Source organism: Amia ocellicauda, chromosome 10 (assembly GCF_036373705.1).
Source record: "Amia ocellicauda isolate fAmiCal2 chromosome 10, fAmiCal2.hap1, whole genome shotgun sequence".
NCBI classification, from domain to species: Eukaryota; Metazoa; Chordata; class Actinopteri; order Amiiformes; family Amiidae; genus Amia; species Amia ocellicauda.
The window spans coordinates 19669315-19691854 of NC_089859.1; the positions used below are offsets into that span (position 1 = coordinate 19669315).

The 22540-nt window shown below is 51.2% G+C and overlaps 2 protein-coding genes across 4 annotated transcripts in view; both read right to left on the reverse strand.

Annotated features, from left to right (window-relative positions):
- Positions 1-32: 32 nt before the first annotated feature.
- nmt2 (N-myristoyltransferase 2) lies at positions 33-8798 on the reverse strand. The gene is made up of 12 exons (XM_066715425.1): positions 8500-8798; positions 5767-5884; positions 5282-5426; positions 4911-5029; positions 4161-4252; positions 3086-3202; positions 2655-2825; positions 2170-2278; positions 1630-1800; positions 1344-1511; positions 550-687; positions 33-343 (listed from the first exon to the last, which is right to left on the reverse strand). The coding sequence occupies exons 1-12, from the start codon at positions 8682-8684 to the stop codon at positions 323-325; spliced, it is 1554 nt and encodes a 517-aa protein (XP_066571522.1). The 5' UTR covers positions 8685-8798; the 3' UTR covers positions 33-322.
- Positions 8799-10987: 2189 nt separating this feature from the next.
- fam171a1 (family with sequence similarity 171 member A1) overlaps positions 10988-22540 on the reverse strand; it is a 28546-nt gene continuing 16993 nt past the window's right edge. For all 3 annotated transcript variants that reach the window (XM_066715429.1, XM_066715428.1, XM_066715430.1), the window contains 3 exons: positions 15764-15880; positions 14816-14930; positions 10988-14409 (listed from right to left, as the gene is read on the reverse strand). In XM_066715429.1, coding sequence (XP_066571526.1) covers positions 12819-14409; positions 14816-14930; positions 15764-15880 — 1823 coding nt within the window. In that variant the 3' untranslated portion in view covers positions 10988-12818. The remainder of the gene's footprint in view (positions 14410-14815; positions 14931-15763; positions 15881-22540) is intronic.

Below are 22540 nucleotides of genomic sequence, written 5' to 3' on the forward strand. Positions count from 1 at the left end.
GATTTAAGACAATGAAAAACTCCATTCCTTGATCAGATGGACAAAATATATTTATGAAATTCAGTCTCGAGCAGTCTTTGATTTCACATTCAGGATGTAAATGGTTAAAATAGGCGCCGCTTCCCGGTGACGCGAAATAATGTTCTCATGTTAAATAAACCGGACCGAGGAGGACGGCGTGAAGCGATGGTTTCTGTTCACTTGATCGTTTCAGATTGGCGCGCTGCTGCTCCCGCGAAGCAAATCCAGGGTCAGAGGGCAGAAGTCAGAGTGCGTCTCCATCTCGCTGCGTCGTGTCGGGGGGCGTCTGTGGACGGACAGCTTACTGCAGCACGAGGCCCACCTGCAAGAGAGGAGACGCGTTGGCTGAATACGGACACACACCGGCCTCCGTCAGTTCACTCCTCTGAACTGTGTCTGGACATGGTGGTGGGGGGTGCTTTACAAACTCTTGGGTTGTGTCTATCTGTACCCCAGACTGTTAGACCTCCAGGGTACGTGTTGCAGAGTTTGTCACCCAGCACGGGCAGGACGCAGGACAGCGCTTACCTTCTCGGGATCCATGGGGGGACACTTCCAGTTGTACAAGTAATACTGCAGGTTTCCGTCTCCTATACCGAACTTCAGCTTTTCGAGGAATGTCTTGTTTTCCATTAAGTCCAGAGCATTGAACACGTCAAAGCCTTTCTGTGGGAGAGACGAGTTCACTTCAGTCTCTCTACACAACCAACTACACAACCAAACTAACACAATCAGGCGCTCTGGGTAGCATCCAGTTCTGCGGGTGTAGTTAGAAGTATTTGCACCCTTTATTAGAAACAATTGTAAACAAACAAAAAAAGGTATGATTGGCAGGATTTATTCTGTGATTGCAGTGAGAGGTCAAGGGTCAGGGTGTGTGAATGGAGGGTCATGGGTTCAGTCCCAGGTGAATAAGGTACTGTACCCAGAATGCTCCAGTACAAACCCAGCTGTGTAAATGCGTAATCTTATGTAACAATAATGGGATATACTGTAACAATTGTAAGTCGCCCTGTATACCGGCTTCTGCTAACTCATTCAGTGTGATGGAGGCAGCACCTTCATCTATAGCTCAAGTGTTTCAGGCCTGTTCAACTACACCTCTACTGTAACTGTGAGAAAATACAGCTGCCACTGTCACCAACACACCCCACCTCTCACAAATCACTTCACAATCAAACCACAATAAAAATAAATTAATAAGCAAATCAATAAAGACAGGAGTTATAATCAGTGCAAACCAAGTTACACGCTGGAAACACAACAGTCTAGCACAACTAACTAACTAACACACACACACACACACACACGCACGCACGCACCAGTTTGGCCATGATGAGCGCGTCGTTGATCAGGTCCAGCAGCGCCGTCTCCGTGTGGACGCTGTAGAAGGAGTAGGCAGCCTTGAGGCTCTTGTGGATGGGGTGGTGCATCACGGTGGAGGGCAGCGTGTAGAAGCTGGTGAAGTCCGTCAGCACTCCGCCGGGGCCCTGAGGGCAGAGCAACACAAACACGGCCATGACACGCCTACAGAGGAGCAGCAGCCAGTGCGTCGGTGTGTGTGTCGTGGGGTGTGCCGACACTGAGGCCCGCATTGTTTCCTCTCACCTCCACTACGTAGGTGTCGATGATGTTCTCCTGCGGCAGGAACCAGTGGCATACCTCCTCCTCGTCCATCACCGGGCCCAGGTGGAACTGCCTCAGGTACTTCTCCAGCAGCTCCTGCACCTGCTTCACGTCCTTCTTCTCCATGGCCCGCAGCCCGGCGGTCTTGGTGGCCTGAGAGAGACGCACACCTCGACTGAGACTCACTCGGCACAGCGGCGTGGTACCAGCACTGCCATACAGCAAGACGCCTCTCCACTGAGTGACTGACACTTACAGAATTGTAACTTAACCTGTGCATCTAAATGTGTGTTTGTGTGTGGATATATGCTTATGTGTGTTTTTGTATACACACACACTTCAGACTATATACAAATAAACAGCCATCTCTTTCATTTCTCACACCCAAACATGACAGAGCTGTCTGGCTCCCTCTACTGGAGTTTAAAGGTTTTGTGTTGGTCTACTTCAGCACAGCAAGATGAGACAAACTGCCGTGAGAGTGAGTGAGTGAGAGAGAGCGAATAAAGGTCGATGGCTTACATCCGGTAATCTGTACAGCTTCATTGTTCGTTGCAAAGTCATATTTCTGCTCAAGTGGGAAAACTTGACTTCGACCAGTTTCCTCGGGTTCAGAGAGCGATGCCAGTACCTGCAGGGAGCACAGCATCAGAGACAGGGTCTATGTGGGACAGTCACACACAGAGAGAGAGAGGAAGAGCAGGACAGAGACACCAGAGAGAGAGAAAGAGAGGTTGAAGAGTGGGACAGAGACACAGAGAGAGAGAGGTTGAAGAGTGGGACAGAGACACAGAGAGAGAGAGAGAGGTTGAAGAGTGGGACAGAGACACAGAGAGAGAGAGAGAGAGAGGTTGAAGAGTGGGACAGAGACACAGAGAGAGAGACAGTGGAGGTGATGGGAACACCAACACCACTGGAGCAGGAGAGCAACAGAGACAGCAGACAGGGCAGAGGCAGTGACAATGTGGTGACAGTATGACAGTGACGGCCCCGGGGCTCCTATGTACCTGCAGGTGGAGACAGGTTTGGGCAGCACCACACCGGCTGTGTACACAGCCTGGAACACCCCCTCCAGGTTGACCCGCCGTGTGATCTCACGGATCAGTACCGGTGCCACGCGCTTCGACCGCAGCTTCTTGTGCACACACAGGAAATTGATCTCCACCATCTGCTTCACACTGCCGGGAGAGGGACAGACATGCAGAGGACACACGCAGAGGACACACACACACACACAGGACACACATGCACAGAGGACACACACGCACACAGAGGACACGCATGCACAGAGGACACACACACAGAGAAATTATCTTAATTAGAATAATTGTCAAATGTAATAATTCGAATTTAAACTCAATTCACCAATATACTGATGAGGCCCTGAAGTGGCCAGCGCTCGGCCCAGGGCCACAACAGACCGGTTCCGCCCACTCACGTGTCATAGATGCGGATGTTGGCAGGAATAGCACTGATGAAGCCCACGAGCTTCTTGTTGGACGAGACACGCACTCCACAGTGCCACTGGGGGAGCCAGCCAGGGGGCCGCAGCGCCCTGCACACACAGCACACAGTTAATGAAACACGCCTGATTTGTTACAGTATGAAGAACATGACGCACTACAGGAGTGACTTCACGCACTGGAACAGGGGCATCACACTCTGAGCTGATGTATAAGGTGCTGATGTTGATCAGTGAGGCTTATTTGGGGTTTTTATGTTTGTCTTTCTTCATAGCGAATAGCTTAAAATATGGTGTTGACTCAACATACTGTTCCCACAGAATGCCTTGGGGCAGGAAGAGACATTACATTGCAACCTTACATTGCAAAAGTGTTGACGTGCCTCTGTTCTGACCTCTTAATGAACCCCATCAGGGCTGGAGAGGACGGGGGAGACTCGGGGAAACTCAGCTCAATCTCAAGTGCTTTCCACACAGGCCGATCAATAGCCTGAGCCCTTATCTGAGCGCACCAGGGACGGGATTAGGTGTTAATTATTACACACTGTCTTTGCACCCGACTACAAATGAGCCAATCGCAGCCAAAGACCAAAGCCACAGAGCTGCATCAAACCTGATGAAATATAAACACGCTGGAGATGAAAGACACCCAGCCCGACGCCCGGCACCGACTAGAGGACTGATCTAAGCGTTACATAATCACAACCCCCCCTCTCCCTCTCTGGATTAGTTTAACACGTGGACACAATCCCCTGTCCACACGGAGGAGCTTGCTGTATCAGTGTCAGCTTGCCCTGGAAGGATTAAGTGAAGTAATTGGCCTCACTAGAGACACACTTCCTGAGTCTGAGTGAGCGTTACACACACCAGGTGGACACTTCAACGTCCATGCGCTCTCTACACAACAGATGCCTTTTATAATATTGTTTAGTATTAAGTCTTATGTAAATCTATCAATTTTAAGGCAGTATAACCTTTAAATGCGCAGTGTTTCCTGGGGGAGTGAATCCCACCAACAGTGAAGGTGCGAAAGCTCGGCCTCGGCTCTTACCACTTGAGGAAGTTGGGTGAGTAATCAAATCTGAACATGTTGTCGTCGTCCTCCACGTAGTTCTCGTTCAGCAGCGTGTACAGCTCCTTCAGCTGCAAGCACAACAGTACAGCAATAAAATACACACTCCTGTTCTTTCTCCTCTTCAATCACAGGGCTCTCTGCGATGGTCGAGCTGGGAGTTTTAAGATGAACACTAAAAAAACAGTCCACTGAACGCCGGGCTGAACAGTGGTGTTGAACACCATGTGGCTGTGAAGTGACAGACCAGGACTGGACCTCCTGCCATGTGTGTTTAACGCACAGAGCGAGGGACTGACAGAGCTGCACACTTCCTGTGAAACACTGAGCGCTGCAGCTAACATTGACTGAGTTCATCTTCCTCTCAGTCAGACCCTGTACAGCCCTGTGAACACCAGGGTATTTAAATGCTCCTCTGACCCCCCTCCAATCGACTGATACATTTATTTCATACGTGTGCCTTTTGTTAATCTCTGTTTGTAATACTGTCAAGCACTGATTAAATCCGCATGCCAGGCACTGCACAGTGTGTGGTGATTGACATGGTTATCACGCTCCTCCTCCTCATTCATATTCTTCATGTCTTAGCTGATGGTCCAGCCCGAGGCCACCTACAGTCGACACAAACCACACACTTTCCACTAAAGTGCTGAACAAAACACACACAGCGCTTGCACAACACGTTCCTAGCAGAGGTCCCCTGAAATGCACAGGGTGCACAACACTCACCACCTCGGCACTGCCCAGGTCCAACGTGTCCCACATGAAGCCCTGGGGCAGGGAGTAGGGCTCTTGGCGGATGTTCTCCTTGTCCGGCTCGATGGGGCCGTGGGTGGTGACCACTTCATCTGCAGGGACAAAAGTCAGGGCCAGTTTACACCCCGAGCTGAAGTAGGGACTGTCTGTGTCTACTCTACACCCAGAGCTGGAGCAGAGACCCATCACTGTCTATATTTTAAACCCACAGCTGGACTCTTGTGTGGGAATGAACGATAAAGTCAGGCTGTCTATAATAATCGTGTACACTAGGGTCTGCAGACTCAGGGCTTCAGGGTCTCTGTGTCACGTTGGGGCTACAGACGTCTGCGGGCGGCACTTACTGAGTTTGGGGACAGGCTGGGTGTCCCAGAACTGGTACTTGTGCTTGGTGGCCTCATCGATGTTCTTGGCGGGACCCTGGCAGGCGGACAGCAGCTCCATGGCTCTCTGGATGTCCTGCAGCTTCTGCATGGGGATGGCTGGGTTCTGGGAGAGACAGGGAGAGAGAAGCAGGGACGGTGGGCAGACGGTGAGAGGAGCCCCCCAGGATGCATATATCCGCAATCTAGAAATAAATCCATAATGGATCTAACGAGAGACAAGACTCCAAGGTGTCTGGCTGCTGAGTGCATTTACTTCCCAGAGGACACATGAACCATCTAGACTTATATAACCATATAACCTAAACTCGAATGTCTTGGACTAGCCTCTCACAAACCAAACAGACTTTATTAACTAGCCCTTAGTAAGGAGCCTCGGCCCTTTGGCCCAGTGCGCCATGGCAGGCTCTGCCCTTTCCCATCCCTCAGACATGCTGCTATCGCACCTTTATTTCTTGGGAGTCTGAGGCAGAGTCCGACTTGGTTCCTCCAGAACCGGGCTTCTCCTTCTTCCTCTTTTGCTTCTTCTTCTTCTTCTTGGCTCCCAGGTCTCCTCCTGGGCTCCTGATGTGTAGACACACACACACACACACACACACACACACACACACACACACACACACACGAGAGACAGATAGAGAGAGAAATAAATAGATGCGTTTGTTCATTTGCTGTTTCAAATCTGGAGACTTTCACTGACCATTTTCTAGAAACCTACAAGGAAATCCGAGGGCACAGAGAAAGCCACCGGAGGATCTCAAGAAAAGAAGACGCCACAGAGGGCTGAGGTGTGTTTTTGTGCAGGTGTCTAGTGTGTAGGCATATTTTAAACAGCCGCTGCTGCTCTGGAGAGAGGTCAGAAAGTGACCAGCATAATGATCGATCCCTGCTCTCCAAAATACGTCACAAAAGGACAGGGGAAAGGAACTGCTTCCGTTTAATGTTGACTGGCGGAGATTACAGACAGAGGGTCCTGCGCACAGAAACTCAAAACCAGGACAGGTGGACAGACCAGGCCAAGCCCAGGAGCTCCTTCACAGCTCCACAAGGGAACAGGGGAGCAGAAGTCACGAGCAGAAAATATTGACAAGGAACTAGACTGGAACTTGTAGGCACTACTTTACACAAATAGTTGTGGGTGTTTGGAACAAGTATCCCACCAAGGTAGTTGAACTCTCTTGAAGTAATACAAGACACTCGGAGCAAAAACTAGGATAGCTACTGACCAGGCAAAGGCATGTCAGGCAATTGTCCCCGTCATCAGTAACCTTTATGTTCTTAACACAATGGGACACACAGATACTGCTGGTCTTTCACACAGAAGAGCATCGTCATCGAACGACTTCCTAAGCAAAAGCAGACAAACACAGCAACTATAACTCCAGCTACACGCTGTAACTCTACCAGGAGTTAAAAACTTTAAACTGACTGCCAGTGATAGCTAGTCGAAGACAATGTGCCGGCAGACTCAACAGCAGAAGGCCACTCCTCAGAGGTACTTAAGAAAATGTACTTTTTGTCAGCAAAAGGAGAAACGGTTAAGGACAACAAACATCTGTTCCAGATTTAGGCTCCTGCTCCCAGGTGGGTGCAGATGCTTCTCCCGATCTCAGACATGCTTTGAAGGTTTTGCTGTGGTGAAAACACACCAGTGTCTGCGGTAACGTTTGTCTAGTTACACTACTGCCATGCAAAGTCCTCCCACTCGACTTTTAAGGAATATTTGATTTAAACAAACACGCATTTGGTTATTTTTGTGGCGTGGCTGTTACAAACGAAGCACATTGCCTAGAACATATTTAAACACAAATCGAGAGGAGAGAAATGTGACTCCAGTGTAGACAGTACTATACTGTCAGAGAAAGTGTTCCTGGCTGTTCTCCGCTCCTCGTCCCTTGACTCTAATCCTCGTCGGGAAGAGAAAACTGAACAGAACTGAAAATTCCTGATTACTTTTATTTTTTTGCAGCATACGCCACCTGCTAATTTCTCCCCGTCCAGCTGCTGTCCTCTACTGGGACGTGTTCACAGACACCTGGAACTGCTCATGTGTCCCACAGCGGGAGAAATTACATCATCTACTACAGCCACTCTGGGATACTGGAGGTGTATGTCAAAAACGACGCTTTTTTAGTGTTGAGGGCAAAGAAGAGGGCACACTTTCCTGTGACACTATGGGCAAAAGTAAAGATTATTCTGGCAAAACAGAATGTCTCAAACGCGTTTTATTGACAGCAGGGCAATATGACTCCACACCTAGTAAACAGGGATTGTGACTAACTGATGTGTTGTTTTAAGAAAAATAAAAGTGTTATAATTTGTACGTTATCCCAAAAAAATATACATATATCCATACAAATCAAATCATGCTTTTCTTTCCTTCACACGCCAATATTATTATTATTCTGAATCAGATATTCATTCTAAATATATTTATAAATGTTTCACAGCCTACAAGATAAGGGCTGCAGACACAATGTATCGCAGTCCCAGACAACTGGCTACAGCTGGAGCTGCAGAGCAGTTCAGACCAGTGGTTTTCGTTCCAACTGAGCTCTCAATTGCTTAATTGAACTCTTAATTAAACTAACGGTTCAACCGAATGTTCAATTAAATAAATAAGAGCTCATTTGCAATTAAACCGGCAGAGCAGGAGGTGCTCCCGGACCGGTTTGGGAACCACTGGGCATTTGAACACAGATGCGGCTGTGCGGTGAGGAGAGCCGGGCTGCTGCTGCTGGCGGCGCTCCGGTGCCGTGAGAGCTGCGATCCTGGGGCGGCAGTTAAAGGGACAACGTGCACCACAGCCCCCATCACTGTCAGCACGACACCGGGCCGGGAATACAGCATACATCATACATCATACATGCATTCACAGAAAGACCCGCACGGCTCTGCACGGCGAGGGGAGTCGCTCATCATTCATAATAAAACGGCAGCCAACATGTCACGACCGAGCGCCGGGCTGAGGCGTTTTATAGAAGAACAACCACCGAGAGGACATTCATCTCGGCCGGAGCGGCACTGATGCTGCTCATTGGATTTCCCCGGCCACAACGCGCCCGTGGACCCATTCAAAGCCGCGCTAGGCCCGGGTGCTGGGGCATGCAGTCTGGGCTGCTCTGTGCGTGCAGGTACCGGGCTTTCACCGCACATCCGCCCGCAGACAGGCGCCCTACCCCTGCAGGTGCTCATTCTCCTCCTCGTTGTCCCCGTCGATGCCGCACGTATCCTGGTCGTCCAGCTCCAGACTCTGTTGGCTGGCCGCAGACTCGCTGTCCTCCGCCATCATGGAGAGAAATGCTGAAAAAATCTGTAATAAGGGAGAGACACACGGAGAGGAGGGGGATAAAAACACACACATACACACACGCACACGCACACGCACAAAGAGCGCAGACACACAACAGCTCCCTCTACCCGCCGTCCTCCCCAGCGCCGCGGTCTGCGCAGGGAGAGCGGCCACAGGCTGCGGAGGATGCGGCGCTTCGGTCGCGGTATTGATCTGCACAGAGCCTGCAGAATCCCAGCGATCCTATTGGTGGAGCCGCGCAGACCTGCGCACATCTGCGCAACGTGGAATCGCCCTTTGTGCCTCCGTCAGACTTGACATCCCAGTGAGCAGACGCACCGGGGGACCTGTGGCCCTGCGACACGTCGAGGGCCAGGTTAGACTAACTCAGCCATGTGACAAAGTCTGACATAATCGGTTGAAACTTACAGACAAACCGAGAAAAAGACTAAAAGGGCATTTCCGTGTTAAATGTACCGACAATGAGCGCGTACCGTCTAATTGAGTTTATAAATATGAGCAAAATAACTGTCGTGTCTGCATCGCAGGTGAGGACATGCGGGGAAATAGGATCCGTTCAGAAAAACTACTACCACTACTCCTACTATTACTCCTACTATTACTTAATTAATTACTACTACTACATCATCTCGGTGCACTACAGTAATTTATAGCACAATGTGGATAAGGGCGTCTGCTAAGAAATCAACAACAACAATAATAATAATAATAATAATAATTTAATCAGGTTTTTATGGTTTTTATACTTAAAGCTGAAGGCAGAAATATTATGAAACTTTCCATCGGGACAAATAGGAAACTTACAGATTTAAACATGAAAGTATACCTTATTAAATTCATCCCTACATCACAGCAGCGCCTCTGCGACAGCCCCGCTCCTCCACTGACCAATCACAGCAGCGCCTCTGCGACAGCCCCGCTCCTCCACTGACCAATCACAGCAGCGCCTCTGCGACAGCCCCGCTCCTCCACTGACCAATCACAGCAGCGCCTCTGCGACAGCCCCGCTCCTCCACTGACCAATCACAGCAGCGCCTCTGCTACAGCCCCGCTACTCAAGTGACCAATCAAACGGCAGCACTGGATCAGCTGGTCCGCAAGGCAGGCCAATCACAGCCCAGCACTACAGCCGTCAGTGATGCTGTGGCTCAGGCTCGGCGCTACATTGCGTCCCTTGTAGTGTGTACGTGTTTCAACACACTGCTAATGGCTGAGCTGTCTCTGTCACTCGACTCTTACACCCAGGGGTGCGGCTTTGAGCCTGCCCTTCAGCAAGTGCATCTCTTATGATTCAAACAATAGATTGAAATGATTTAGAACAAATACATCAATTAAAATATGTCATAATTCTTGACTATAGCTGTTTTTCTCAGTACAGTAGTGCAGGAGGCGACTCCAGACCTGGCCTTGGAGCACTAGTTCAGCACTCAGACAGGGACAGCAAGGTAGACTATAGACACACACACTCACCAAATGTAATTGATATCATATATGCAATTATACTTAAAAATGTGGCCTATAATAAGGCTGCTGATGACTGGTATTACAAGTGAACGAGATTCCCACGGTCTCTACCTGTCAGTCAGGCTTGGCAGAATTAGGATTATTATTAAACTACAATCCTCGCTACCCGGCTCTCCTGCACAAGACTGCTGGTTGCAGCTACAGGCTATAACCTCAGCCGTGTCAGTTAATCGGACAGCCGTCACAGTGTGAAGAGTGTGTTCGGCAGGCTGGGACAGGCAGCACCAGACCTGTGGGGTTTCTCAAGGAACAAAGTGGCAGGAATTCTCTTTTCCAGTAGAACAGCAAAAGAGTTTAATGCTCAGCTTGGGGGGGTGCATTTACACTAGTGCACCGCAAAGGAGTCAGAAATGTGCCTGCCTTTCCCGTACTATGCCATGTACAGGAGTAGAATATACTACTTACCACCTGAAGACAGGATCAGTCAACACAATAACACAGAGCATGTGACTGGTTTTCAATATAGTGTAACTGAACAAGCATCTCCCACTTTCAGTCTGCGGCACAGAGAGAGAGAGAGACTGAATGGTTTCAGCTCACGTCACTAGGCTTGACTCAACATGCTGCTCACTGTCTCGGGTTCGTTTACACCTCTGTGTGCCTGTCTGTGGTGATGTGTCCACACAAGAGCGCAGCTTTACCACATAAATGTCCCTCCCCACCCTGCAGAGACCCTCCATAGCAGGCATGTTGCACACAGTGTGACGGCGTCTCTGCAGACAGATGAGTGCCATCTGAGCTGCAGCCTGGTGAACACCTACTTACCGTGCTGACAGCATACCGGCATTAAAACGTTTCAAACTTGAAAAGAAAGAACCAAAGAAAGGTAATAGAAAGAAATGTACTTGGTTTCTGCATTTATTTAAAACTGAAGGATACATTCAGGGAAGGGGGAAGAGAGGTGTGGCAGGGTGCTGGGGGGTTTGTCCTCCACACTCTGTGGTTTTACACATTATTCTCCAGTAGTGTGTACTGGATTTGGGTTCCCCCTCAGTGTTCTCAGAGCTCGTTGGGCTTTTTCCCCCCCAGGTCGGCCCTCCAGCTGGATTGTGTTCAGAAACTATGAGTGTCTGCCTGCATGACGTGTAGTAATGATTAACAATGTCAGACTCCCATTTCCTTTTTTCCCAACAGATGAGTTTGCATTTGCAAAGCATTTAATACAGTACAAGTTATTTAATCAAAACGAAACAAAGGCATTGTTTAGACCAGCGAGACTCCAAAAACAACGCAGAAGGTGAAGGATTTATTGATCTCACCTCCAGCGTATTTAAGACAATCTGCCCCGAACAGTTCAGAGGTTTGGTTTGAGAGAACAGCCCTTTGGATGAACAGTCCTTCTATGCCAAGCTGCGATGACAACCCCGGCGCCTACGCTCTCTCTCACTCGGGGAGAGAGGTGAGAAAGACGCATGCTGTACTTGTGTGTCATGGGAAGAGAGGTGTTGTTGTACAATGCACACAGCGCAGAGTACAATTCATCCACTTCTTTATTCTGAAGCATAAAGCTTAGTTACACAAGCATCCGGTTACACATTCTGCAGGCTCACTCTGGCACGGACTAGACTACAGAAATACAGGGTGCCGTCCGCAAACCACCTCCACACACCACGGCATCACGCTTCAAGCTCTTCGTCTTCCGATAAGAGCATCGGCGGGGTCTGCACACCGTGAGCTTTCAGGAACAACCTCACACAAAGTCATACACACACACTCGCACAAACAGACACGCTCGCACACGCACAACCGTCAGGCTATGGCTACTCCTTTGAAACGATGTCTACCTATGGCCAAACAGAATCCACATCACTGCCGAGGGAAATAAAAAGAGTGGCGGGAAACTACGGAGGAACACTTGAAGTGGATCAGCTCGGTGGCTGGTCTTACTGCATGCAGGCAATGAGAGGGACGTGAATGATGCAGGAGGAATGGTCTGTGTGTTGGCTATGTAAAGAAAAAGAAAAAAAGAAAAAGAAAAAGAAAGATGGGGTTTGTCATGGGTCTGTGGAATCTGTGTACGTAAACACCGAAAAAGGCACTTGGATAACATGGAAGCAAAATGGTGGACGAGCGACTGACACAGAACTCAGTTTGGTATCAGATAAAGGCTTTCGTTCCGCTTCTTGTGGGCAGAAGATCAGTCGCCCTCACGTTAAAGTACTCGTTAAAATGTTTACAACTAAAAGTATGAAGCACTTGTCAAAATTACAAAAAGGCATCTTAAGCAACAAGGTACTACTGTAAAAAAAGCAATGCATAGCCATCCGTCAGCACAACCCAAGCCTCTGTATAGTGACAGGATTAAAACCCTTTCAGATCCATCCCTCTATGTCTCGGGACGGTCCTGTATCGATGGACCGCTGCCCCAGGTCAGCACAGTCGATATTCAGTCCCACTGCAGCCGGCAGATTGAAGCGCTCTGTCCTCTCTGCAGTCGCACCCGGAGCCGACGGCCACATTTGTCTCTAGTCACTTAGTTTTAAAGGCAGAGCAGTTGTGCATAAAATGCTCACCGCAGGTGTTTGTTGTTTTTTTCACACAAGCTTCTTTTCTCCCTAAAAGCCTTTTATTTTTGGCAACTTTTCTCCCCCCCCCCCTCCCTTTATTATTATTAGACGTTCTCTGTCCCCATCTCTCCCAGCGCCATTCGGCCAGCATGTCTCACTTCAGGTTCAAGGCCAGCAGGGGTCTCTCCTCGCGCTTCTGCCAGGGGCTCTTCTTCTCGTCCTGGTCGTCCGGCCCCTCGTCCAGGCAGGGGGCGTCATCAGGCGGGGTGGGGGGGCTGGTGGGGGGGGGCGGCTCAGTCGGGAGGCGTGTCTCCGGCAACGGGCCGAGTGAGGGGGCCTCTTCCTCACCCCCGTCCTCCCGCAGCTGCTCCCCCTCTCCTTCATCCTCCTCCTCCTCCTCCACGTCAGGCGGCTGGTCCAGCAGGGGGCCGCTGTCCTCCGGGCTGCTCTGCTCCGCCCCGTCCTCCAGGTCGTCCACGAACACTAGCTGGGTGTAGGGCACAGCGGGGGTTGGCGCGGGGGTGTGGCTGCGGGCCCGGCGCTCACGCATCCTATGGGCCAGCCGGGGCTCATGCATGTCCACCCCAGAGTCCAGGCTGGCGTCCTGGCTGCCCCCGGCCCCCCGGCCTGCCCGCTGCAGGTCGATGTAGGAGTGGCGGATGTGGGCATTGGAGCGCCCGTCCAGAGATACGAACCAGGCACGGGGGTGCGGCAGCGGCTTGCCCCCCCGCAGCTCCAGCAGCGTCTTCTCCGCCAGCAACTGGTCCTCACCGTTCATCTGCACCAGGCCGGCCTCGCTCAGGGAGCCGGGGATGGACAGCGACTCTGGCACCACGGCCCCCCGCCCGCGCTGGGACAGGTCCTGGGAGGACAGCTGCAGGTGCTCGGAGGAGCGGCACGGCGGGGGCTGGCCGGGGGGCTGCGAGGCGGACAGCTCAGCCTGGATAGTCTCCAGCTCGCTCTGCTCCTCGGTCTGCAGCAGCAGTGCCTGGCCGGCGTATGGGTGCTCCCCGGGCAGCCTCATGTAGTGCGCCGGGATCACCAGGGTGGGCAGCACGCGCCGGTACGCGCCGTCACTCACCTGGTCCACCGAGCTGCAGCAGGTGAGCCGGCCAGGCCGGGGGAAGGTCGTGGGGCGCTCCAGGTGATCCACCGAGCGGGACATCAGGTACTCTGCCTCCACGCGCCGCCGGTCCCCCAGGGCGTCCCTCTCGGGCGAGCAGGGGCTGTCCGGGGTCCGCAGCGGCTCGGTGCTCTGGCGGTCCGGGGACAGGTGACCGCTGACTGCCCGCCCCTGCGCCGGTGGCCCTCTCTTGTCCAGCAGCGGTTGCGAGGCCATGGAGCTGTAGCTGCGGCCGCAGTCCGCGCGGGCAGGAGACTCGTACCCCTCGGAGGGCTCCCCGGAGCTGATGGCCTTCAGTGGGAAGGTCTCCACAGACTTCTGGTAGTCTTCGAGGAGGGCGGCGCGGGACGCCAGGTTGTTGAGCGAGCCGCGGTTCCGGCCCGGGTCCCCATGCTCAGACAGCAGCTCCTGGCGGGAGCCGAAGTCCCGGGAGGCAGCGGTGTACGAGGGCCTGAGCATCGGTGTGTGCAGGTCGGCCTCGCCGCACGACACCATCTCCAGGTGTGCCTCGCTGATCAGGTGCAGGTGGGACATGGAGGTGGCCTGGTCCCTCGTGGAGCTCTCCAGCGCCGAGCCCAGCGTCAGCTTCCTGTGGTGTGCCCGGGGCTTGATGCACTTCCTCCTGAGGGAGAGGGAGAGCAAAACAAACCGGTTAAATCTCTCTGGTTACATTACCAACAGTTGCTTCAGTTCCAGCCGGAGCAGCCGAGTCCGAGTGAGATCGTTCGGGTCTTGTGGTTTCGCTCGTGAGTCCCTCTGGGTTTATTGACAGTTGCATGTTAAGCGTGTCGGGGCTGTGGGGCTGTCGAGACGAGGGCCATCCCAATAAGAAGACTGTGCTGAATTCTCGCTGAGCTCGACAGTGCAACCAGGAGTGGAAGGTTTTAAAATAGTGTGATTCTACTGTGCTGTTTTGGACTGGGCTATGATGGACTGGGCTGTATTGCACTATAATGCACTGGGCTATATTGGTCTGTGTTGTATTGGACTGTACTATGCTGAGCTTTTGCCCCCCCCCCCAGGCTCACCTGCAGTAGTAGAGCAGCAGGCAGAGTAGGATCAGCAGGATGACGGCCATGCCCCCCAGGATGGTGAGCAGGAACACAGTGTGGTAGGTGCTGATGTCCTTCGCCACCACTGGACCTGCAGCAACACACACACAGGGCAGGGTCAGCATCTAGGGCAGGGCTCCTGGCTCTGCTGGCCCACACAGAGCCACGGCCCTGCAGGGCATCAGGGGCCAGAACTGATCTTCAGCCCTTTACTGCAGTAATGGGTTCAATGAAGCACTCAGGAGCAGCGAGAAACAGAAGACCTTGTCCTATCCTGTCCTTCCCTGATCCATTCCTGTCCTGCGTCTCCTCTAGACTAGGAATGCTGTGTCACTAATCTACAGACACACAACATTCTTTGTGTCTCCCCCACCGTCAGAGCTGAGTGCGGTCTGCTGGTCCTGGACACGTTTCAAGAGTTCCCCTCGGCAGCAAGAGCCTAACGATTGATCACAACGGAGGAAAGGAAGCAAAACAGAGAACAAACTAAATAAATAAATAACTGCAGCAGCCTGTGCCAGAGCCGCGCCTTGGCTCTGCATTTAGGGAAGAGCTGAACACCGCTCTGCCTTCGCCTTCAAAAGACACTAAAAAACCTAGACATTTTCCTTCTATCAGGGGAAAGTGCTATAAATACACAAGGATAGTCGGTCGGCGCTCGCAAAAACAAAACACAACCCAAATCAATTGTAATAGTCACAGTGCTCTTTATTGTCCATATGTGCGTGTGTGTGTTTGTGCAAGTGAGTGTATGAGTGCCTGTGGGTGTGTATGAGTATTACTGCTTGTGCGATTGTCTGAGTGTACTAGTGCGTGTGTTAGCAAATGTATGAGTGCATGTGGGGGGTGTGCGCGTGTGATTGTCTGTGTGTATCAGTGTGTGTGCGTGTGTAAGTGTATTAGTGCGTGTGCGTGTTCACTCACCCGTGTTCAGTGGAGACATGGCAGCCACCCAGTACCCCAGCTGAGGGGCGATGTAGGTCAGAGTCAGCTGGTCCTCCTCCTTCTGCACGAAGCCCAGACTGCTCTTCAGCCAGGCGCCTGCAACACAGACACACAACACTGAGCACGGCCTCACACACACTCAACACCAACACACAGACTGTCACACTACACCGATTCAACACTGCCACACAGACACTGGCACTGGATCCAGGCAGCGACACCAGTAGGTCAGACTTACACCCGCAGTTGCCACCTAACCAGGTGTGCCAGGGCCCATAGGGCACACACGACATCACTGTGACATCACTGCAGGTTGTACCAGCCCAGCCTGTGTGAGAACCAGGCCCACTCACAATGAGGAACAAACAACACAGACACACGCAACTACTCAACTGTCACGCACAAACAGAGGTATCCCTCAGCGCAGCCTGCTGTCAGGGAGATACAACCAGCATCCGACTTCCATTCATGCCCAGAAGACACAAGACTACAGTCAACCAACCCGACGGCAGCGAGCAGCCCTCTGTCCTACTGAACAGCCCACCATCACTCAGCTGCTCCTCCGAGGTGGAGTTATTGTGTCAGATTTTAATCTGAGGATGCCTGCTCTCCTCTAGATCTTTCTTGGCTTGATTATACTCCTCTGCACTATTTCCATCCATTTATCTTCCTCCTTTCCCTCACTTCTTCCCCACTGCACCTCCTCTGCCTCTCTTACCTCCACTCTCTCCGTGTCACTCTCCTGACCTCCACGTTCTCTCTCTCTACCAGCCTAGCTCTCCTCATTCCTGGCTCTCCTGCACTTACTGCTGTCCTCTCTCTCTCTCTCTCTCTCTCTCTCTCTCTCTCTCTCTCTCTCTCTCTCTCTCTCTCTCTCTCTCTCTCTCTCTCTCTCTCTCTCTCTCTCTCTCTCTCTCTCTCTCTCTCTCTCTCTCTCTCTCTCTCTCTCTCTCTCTCTCTCCACACTGGCCCTCCTCCACTCTTGGCTCAGCTCCCTCTCAATCTGCTCCCTCTCCATCAGGAGGGGGATGAGATCTCTGCTACAGCGCCTCTCCAGCGCTCCATCCGCTCGTATTTGACCTCCCCACCATGGTTCCCGGTCACCCCTCACCAGCTCCCACCTTCCTGCTCAGCCCCACCCACACCCACTCTCTCTGCAGACTCCACAACATCCACGGGGTCTCGTGCCACTCTAGCCCCACCCCCGTCCTGTTCTCTATCCCCCTCTTCTGTCGCCTCAGCCTGCGGTCAGAACTAAACTGCAAGCTAGTCACAGAACCGCATCGCTGTGAAACAGGACTGGGTTTACACAATGCTAGCACTGACGCTGTGATCCCACATCCCACCACCGGGGGGAAGCAGAGGCACAGAGACAGGGGAGATCCCCACCCCCCACCCCCCCAACGATGGGAATGGAAAAAGAAAAGAAAAAGAAAGAAAAAAAGAGCTGCATCACCGACTCTCAGCAGAAACCACTGCGGATCACATTTCTGCTCTATTCACATATTCCTGCTCGTATTCCTCCAGTCCTCCAGTACAGATTAGGGCAACAGTTTGGGCCGATTAAGAAGGTTCTGTGCTCCATCTCCAGTAAACCGCACTGTGTTTGCCAGTGCTGGGGGGGGCAGGAGGCCAGGAGGGCTGTGCGACGGGCAGCGCCGAGGCCTGGGACTAGGGTCTGAGCAGCGGCTGCCAGGAAGGGAGACACTCTGGAGACCCCAGGACCCCCAGTCCTTGGAGCATCATCGGCAGGAGGACGGGTCGGCGGTCTACAGCCTCTCATTGGCCCTCAGCGTGTCCGTCAGCACGTGGCAGGGACTTGGAAGAGACTTTAACCCCTCACCCCTGTCAGGGAGCCTTCGGGCAGTGTGGGGTGGAGTAGAGTTGTGTAGCTGGTTTGTCCCTGGTGTGGGGCTGTGTATTTGCGTCGTAGTGTAGCAGGAGCCCGTCACAGTGAAGTCACTCAGCGCAGGTTCTCTTTAATCTTGTTCAAACAGGAAATAATGATTAAGTAGAACCAGAGGATGGATACCTTATATATTTATATTTATATATATGGATATATAGGAACCGATCCCAGCACCGGCCCTCTCCATTTCACAGCCGCATCTCACTGAGAGGCGCAGTTTCCCAGACTGAGAGCCGGGCTGCTGACACAGGCTGCATAAATCTCTGTGCGACGGCTCATCTCTGCAGGCTTTATCGATGGTGCTGGGAGAAAGGTGATCTACTGCAACGCAATATAGAACACAAAGAGGTTGGTTTGTTTAGCAACCTCCCCCCTGACTCTCCGCTCTTCAGTTGAAATTGTGCGATGGACACAACCTACAGTCGAGCACATCTTTAATCTGGGGCGATAAACTATGCGTCTCGTCCCATCAGTCTGCACTTTGATATCGTGTATCACGGAGTATCTGTCCGCGATCAGAAACGCACAGATGCAAATACCATTCAGGCGTTTGAATTTGACTATGGAACCTTTTTTTTCCTGTGTCTGTTTTAACAGTCAAATAAACAACAATACAAGGGCGTTCCCAAACCAGCGCAGCACTTTAATCAAAAACAATCCGCTATTATATACTGGGCTTTTTTCCTCTCTCTAAACCAGAAAACAAACCCATCTTTTTTTAAATAAACTTTTTTTGGCCAAAAGTCCATTTGTACAGAGAGCAGAAAAGCCCCCGAGCCCGAGACCCCGTTGCAGAACAATACCCAATTCACAACGCTGACCTACTGCGCTGTGAATAATTATGTTTCGAAAATATTCGACAAAATGCTGGAGAGATGTCAAAGTCTGTGCTGCCGCATCAGATTACAGCTCTGTTTTTGCCGGTTGCCGAGCAATGGACTCCCAAAATATAAAAGTCCTGAGATCATGCTTTCTGCTCCCACTCAGCTGCGTTGTCTGGATCCTGAGGAATCATGTGCTTCTGGAACAGTTGTGCTTTGGGAGCAAAAGCCTTTTTCCTGCCTCTCTATTTTTACCCCCCCGAGGCACAACCCCCACACTGAGCATGTCCAGAAAACTCTCCGTCCCTGAGAGAGACAGAGCTGCAGAAATACTCGGATAAAGGGACCCGAACACAAATGGGGTTTGACCCGAGTGGTGAATCGGTGCAGCTATGATCGGCCTGATCGGGCCCTGATCCAAGACAGAAGTGGATCTTGGTACCGCTGTCCACGAGCAACAATGCGGACAGAGTGTGGACCGGCTCAGAAAAGGTGTCTGTTGTGTCCGTGGTCTCGCAGTGGGCAGGGGTGGCGCTGAAGTTACAGCTCAAGGGCAGCAGTCCAAACACTGGCTCTAACACACACCTGCATGACGCCGTGACCCAGCACAGTCCAACTGCAGAGCACAGGGCTGGGAACTGAACACGGCATCCACACACTAGGGTCCGCTAACCCACACTGGAGAGAAGGATTCCCTGCATCGTTATCTATTTTCTGTTTGGTCACATGGTTGTAACTCTATACTCATCAGGTAACACCTGACCGTTAGTCAGCAGCCGTTCAGTCATTTTAGCAGATAAATCCACTCAACCGGAGCAACTGGCACACAACGGGAGATTCAGCAAAACTGCGCTGCATTCACTGAAGTGTGCATCTCAGAAGCTGAGAGAAAAAAAACAAATGTCCAATAAGAAAAGCATTTTTGGTGCCAAGAGGAATGTGTTGATTTTGCAAGTGTGTGCAAAGGGATTGGGATTGTTAGGAAATGTTTTACTCTGTTTTGAAAGCAGAAATCGGGCTGGTAATAAGGAATCACTGTTTAATTAAAGAAATTAACTATTTAAAAGAAATACGAGACGGGAAGCAGATTTATTTTGAGAGTCTGTAGACAATACAAACACAAACTAACACACAAGGAGCGCAGGGTGAATCTGAATGACGGACGATCGTAGAAAACGGTCCTCAGGATGTCAATCACAGCTCTGTAATCAAACTGATCTTGCAGAAACAGTCTTCAACGCAGCAGCTAATTACAAAACCTCACAGAATAACGTGTTGCTCTGTCTCAGTACAGCACATGCAAACACGTAACACACAAAGCCAGGCAGGACGCTGTTTCTGTGCTGCAGTTGAGAAATCACAAACCTGTACGGGGGGGGAGGAAGAAGGAAGAAAAAAAAAAGTAAAAGCGGAGAAAACAATCCCTCAGCTGTGTTTGCTGTGCAGTGACCTTGTGCGCTCCCTGGCGCTCCGTCATACTGCCGTTGTGGTGGAAACGGAGCCGGCCACTGCGATTGGCAAACCAGAGCAGGACCAGAGCACTGGGAAATCAGGGCTCTGAGCAAGGAGCTGGGGCGGGCGAGTCGCCTTCCACACGGCTCAGGACAGAGAGCACTCTCTCAGGGAGGCGGTGGGAAACGAGGGGCTTGCAGTTTGGGGTAGCCGTCACCCCTGGTCTTGGCACAGCTGCCTCTCTGCTCACTGGGCACAGGTGGTATGGGCGCCAGGGCACGGCCGGGACTGGCTGACTGGAGGCCACCTGCTTCTGCTGAATGCACTTGTGGTTTAAAGCACAGGAAAAAATAAGAAATACTGCACTGCTGAACCACATTCTGCGTGTGAAGAGCATGTGCTGTGTTGTGCTGTATGTGGGCGTCCCTGAGGGCTCCCTGCGCTCCTCCTTCCATTTATTTATTTTGAAACGGTTCATGGCGTTTGCAGTGAGAGATAAATCAATACATGAAGCACATACAGCAGCATGTGACCGAGAGCACAATCACTAACATCACGAGTCACTCAGCCAGTCTGTGCCATTAAGAGGAAGTCTGTTTCAGTCTTGTGTGCCGAGGGTCTCCGGCCCTGACCTCAAATCACACCAATGGACCAAACAGTGGCTTAAAGAGACACAGTGATCGTTTACACTGCCATTTCTGATCCGGATCAAACACATCAGTGTATTCGATGGATCAGGATCAGCTTTTAGGGGCCACGGGAGTCTTTGCACGCACACTCGCTCATAAGCAAACAATTATATGTATTTATTAAATGAGTCCTTTAGAACACAGAGCTATATAAAAAACTATAATTTAAATCGCATTACGAATTATTCAGACAAATATAAACACATTTTTTGCAACTGAAGCATTTTAAATAACATTACAATTATATATTTTTGCGAATATACAATTGCAAGCTATTTACAGTTAATTTTAACAATATTTAATGTATAAGGGAAGTAGAAGTGTTCTATTATCTGCTCCACTGATGTGAAGGCTGTTCGTCTGCCTCCCTGCCTCTAAAACAGGCGTTGTAGTGCACTGGCAGCAAAGGTTGTGCGTCTATTGTGCAACGAGCCAAGAGGGTAAGACAAGGACACAGCCTGACCCCCAGCTGACCGATCCAGACAGAACCAGGCAGCACAGAGACAGACCCATCAATCACAGACCAGGCCACTCTTGAGCCGATGACAGATTCCAGGTACTGCTTCAAAACAAGCCTCATTCGGACTCCGGGACAGATCGCCCTTCTCAAAATGCTCAAACATTTCTGGGTCTGGAGCTTCAAACAAACAAACCCCACCAAAGACAGACCATCACCTGGGATTCCCTCAGTGCGCTGGTTTCAAACACCTGATCAACAATAAAGCCCGCTCTCACCTCCTGCCTGTTCCTTTGGGACGCGGTACTGGTAATGAGCAGAACAAAAACACACTGAATCAAATTGAAACTATCGGACCAGATCGAGATCCCAAGGGAATTCAAAACAATTCAAAAGGAGGCATCTCTTTACATGCAGGTGGGTCACAGCTGTGGTCCACCCCTGTTGCACTGAGACAGCTGTGAGCTAGATGTGCCTTCACCCACTGTGACCTGTTACACTGAGCAGAGCTGCCAGTCTGAGGGATCAGAGGCCCACTGCACCCTGCAGGTGTGCCCGGACACCAGGATACACAGGGCTGTGTGTCGCACAACGTCGAATCCTGGGGACACAATACAGAAATATCCCAATACCAACCCCACCTCATCTTCACAGTCCAAATAGTTATATCAGGAAAACTGCGATTACAGATCACGGTTCCCAGCTTCATTTCCTTCATCTTAAAGACAGGAAAACCTGCGTTCCAGAACAGTCCAGAGGTTCCTGTCCGGATATTCAGGACCAGGGGAGCCTGCCCTGCCTCAAGGTTTTAACAGATAAAACCCTCAGGTCGGTAAATCTGGTCTCACTGATACAGCAGGAAGGAAACTGAACCGAAAGGGAGGGACGAATCTGAAGGAAACGGTGACTGATTTTTAGGCCCATTTGTTTATATAAAAAATATTTGATGTTCATTTCAAAATACTAAGGCTGTTCCAAACAATCGTGTACAAAGCTGATGGGTTATATCCTCAAGAATATACTAAGAACGCTGAAGTTTTAACCCAGCAGCAGATGGGTTACCCACAGGCTGGTACCGGCCGGCTCAGTCAGAAGGCGCTGCAGTGAGACGCCTGGCACCAGCCATGAGTCACTTGACTGCAGGTCTCCATATTGCACAGAGACATCCTCCTGATCACACGGGTCTTCCCTCTTGAAACGGGCCATCAGAACCGCAGCAGCGACAGTGCGTCCCATCCCCCCACGGCCGAGCTCCACACAACACAATTTCCCTATGCAAATTAGCGCCGCCGGGACAGATGCCTGCGACGGTTGGGCCTGTCAGCTGCCACTGATGTTTGCAAGAGAACTATGATACAGCACAGCCACGTATTCTGAACAACACACCTACCTACCTACCTACCTACCTACACACACACACACACACAC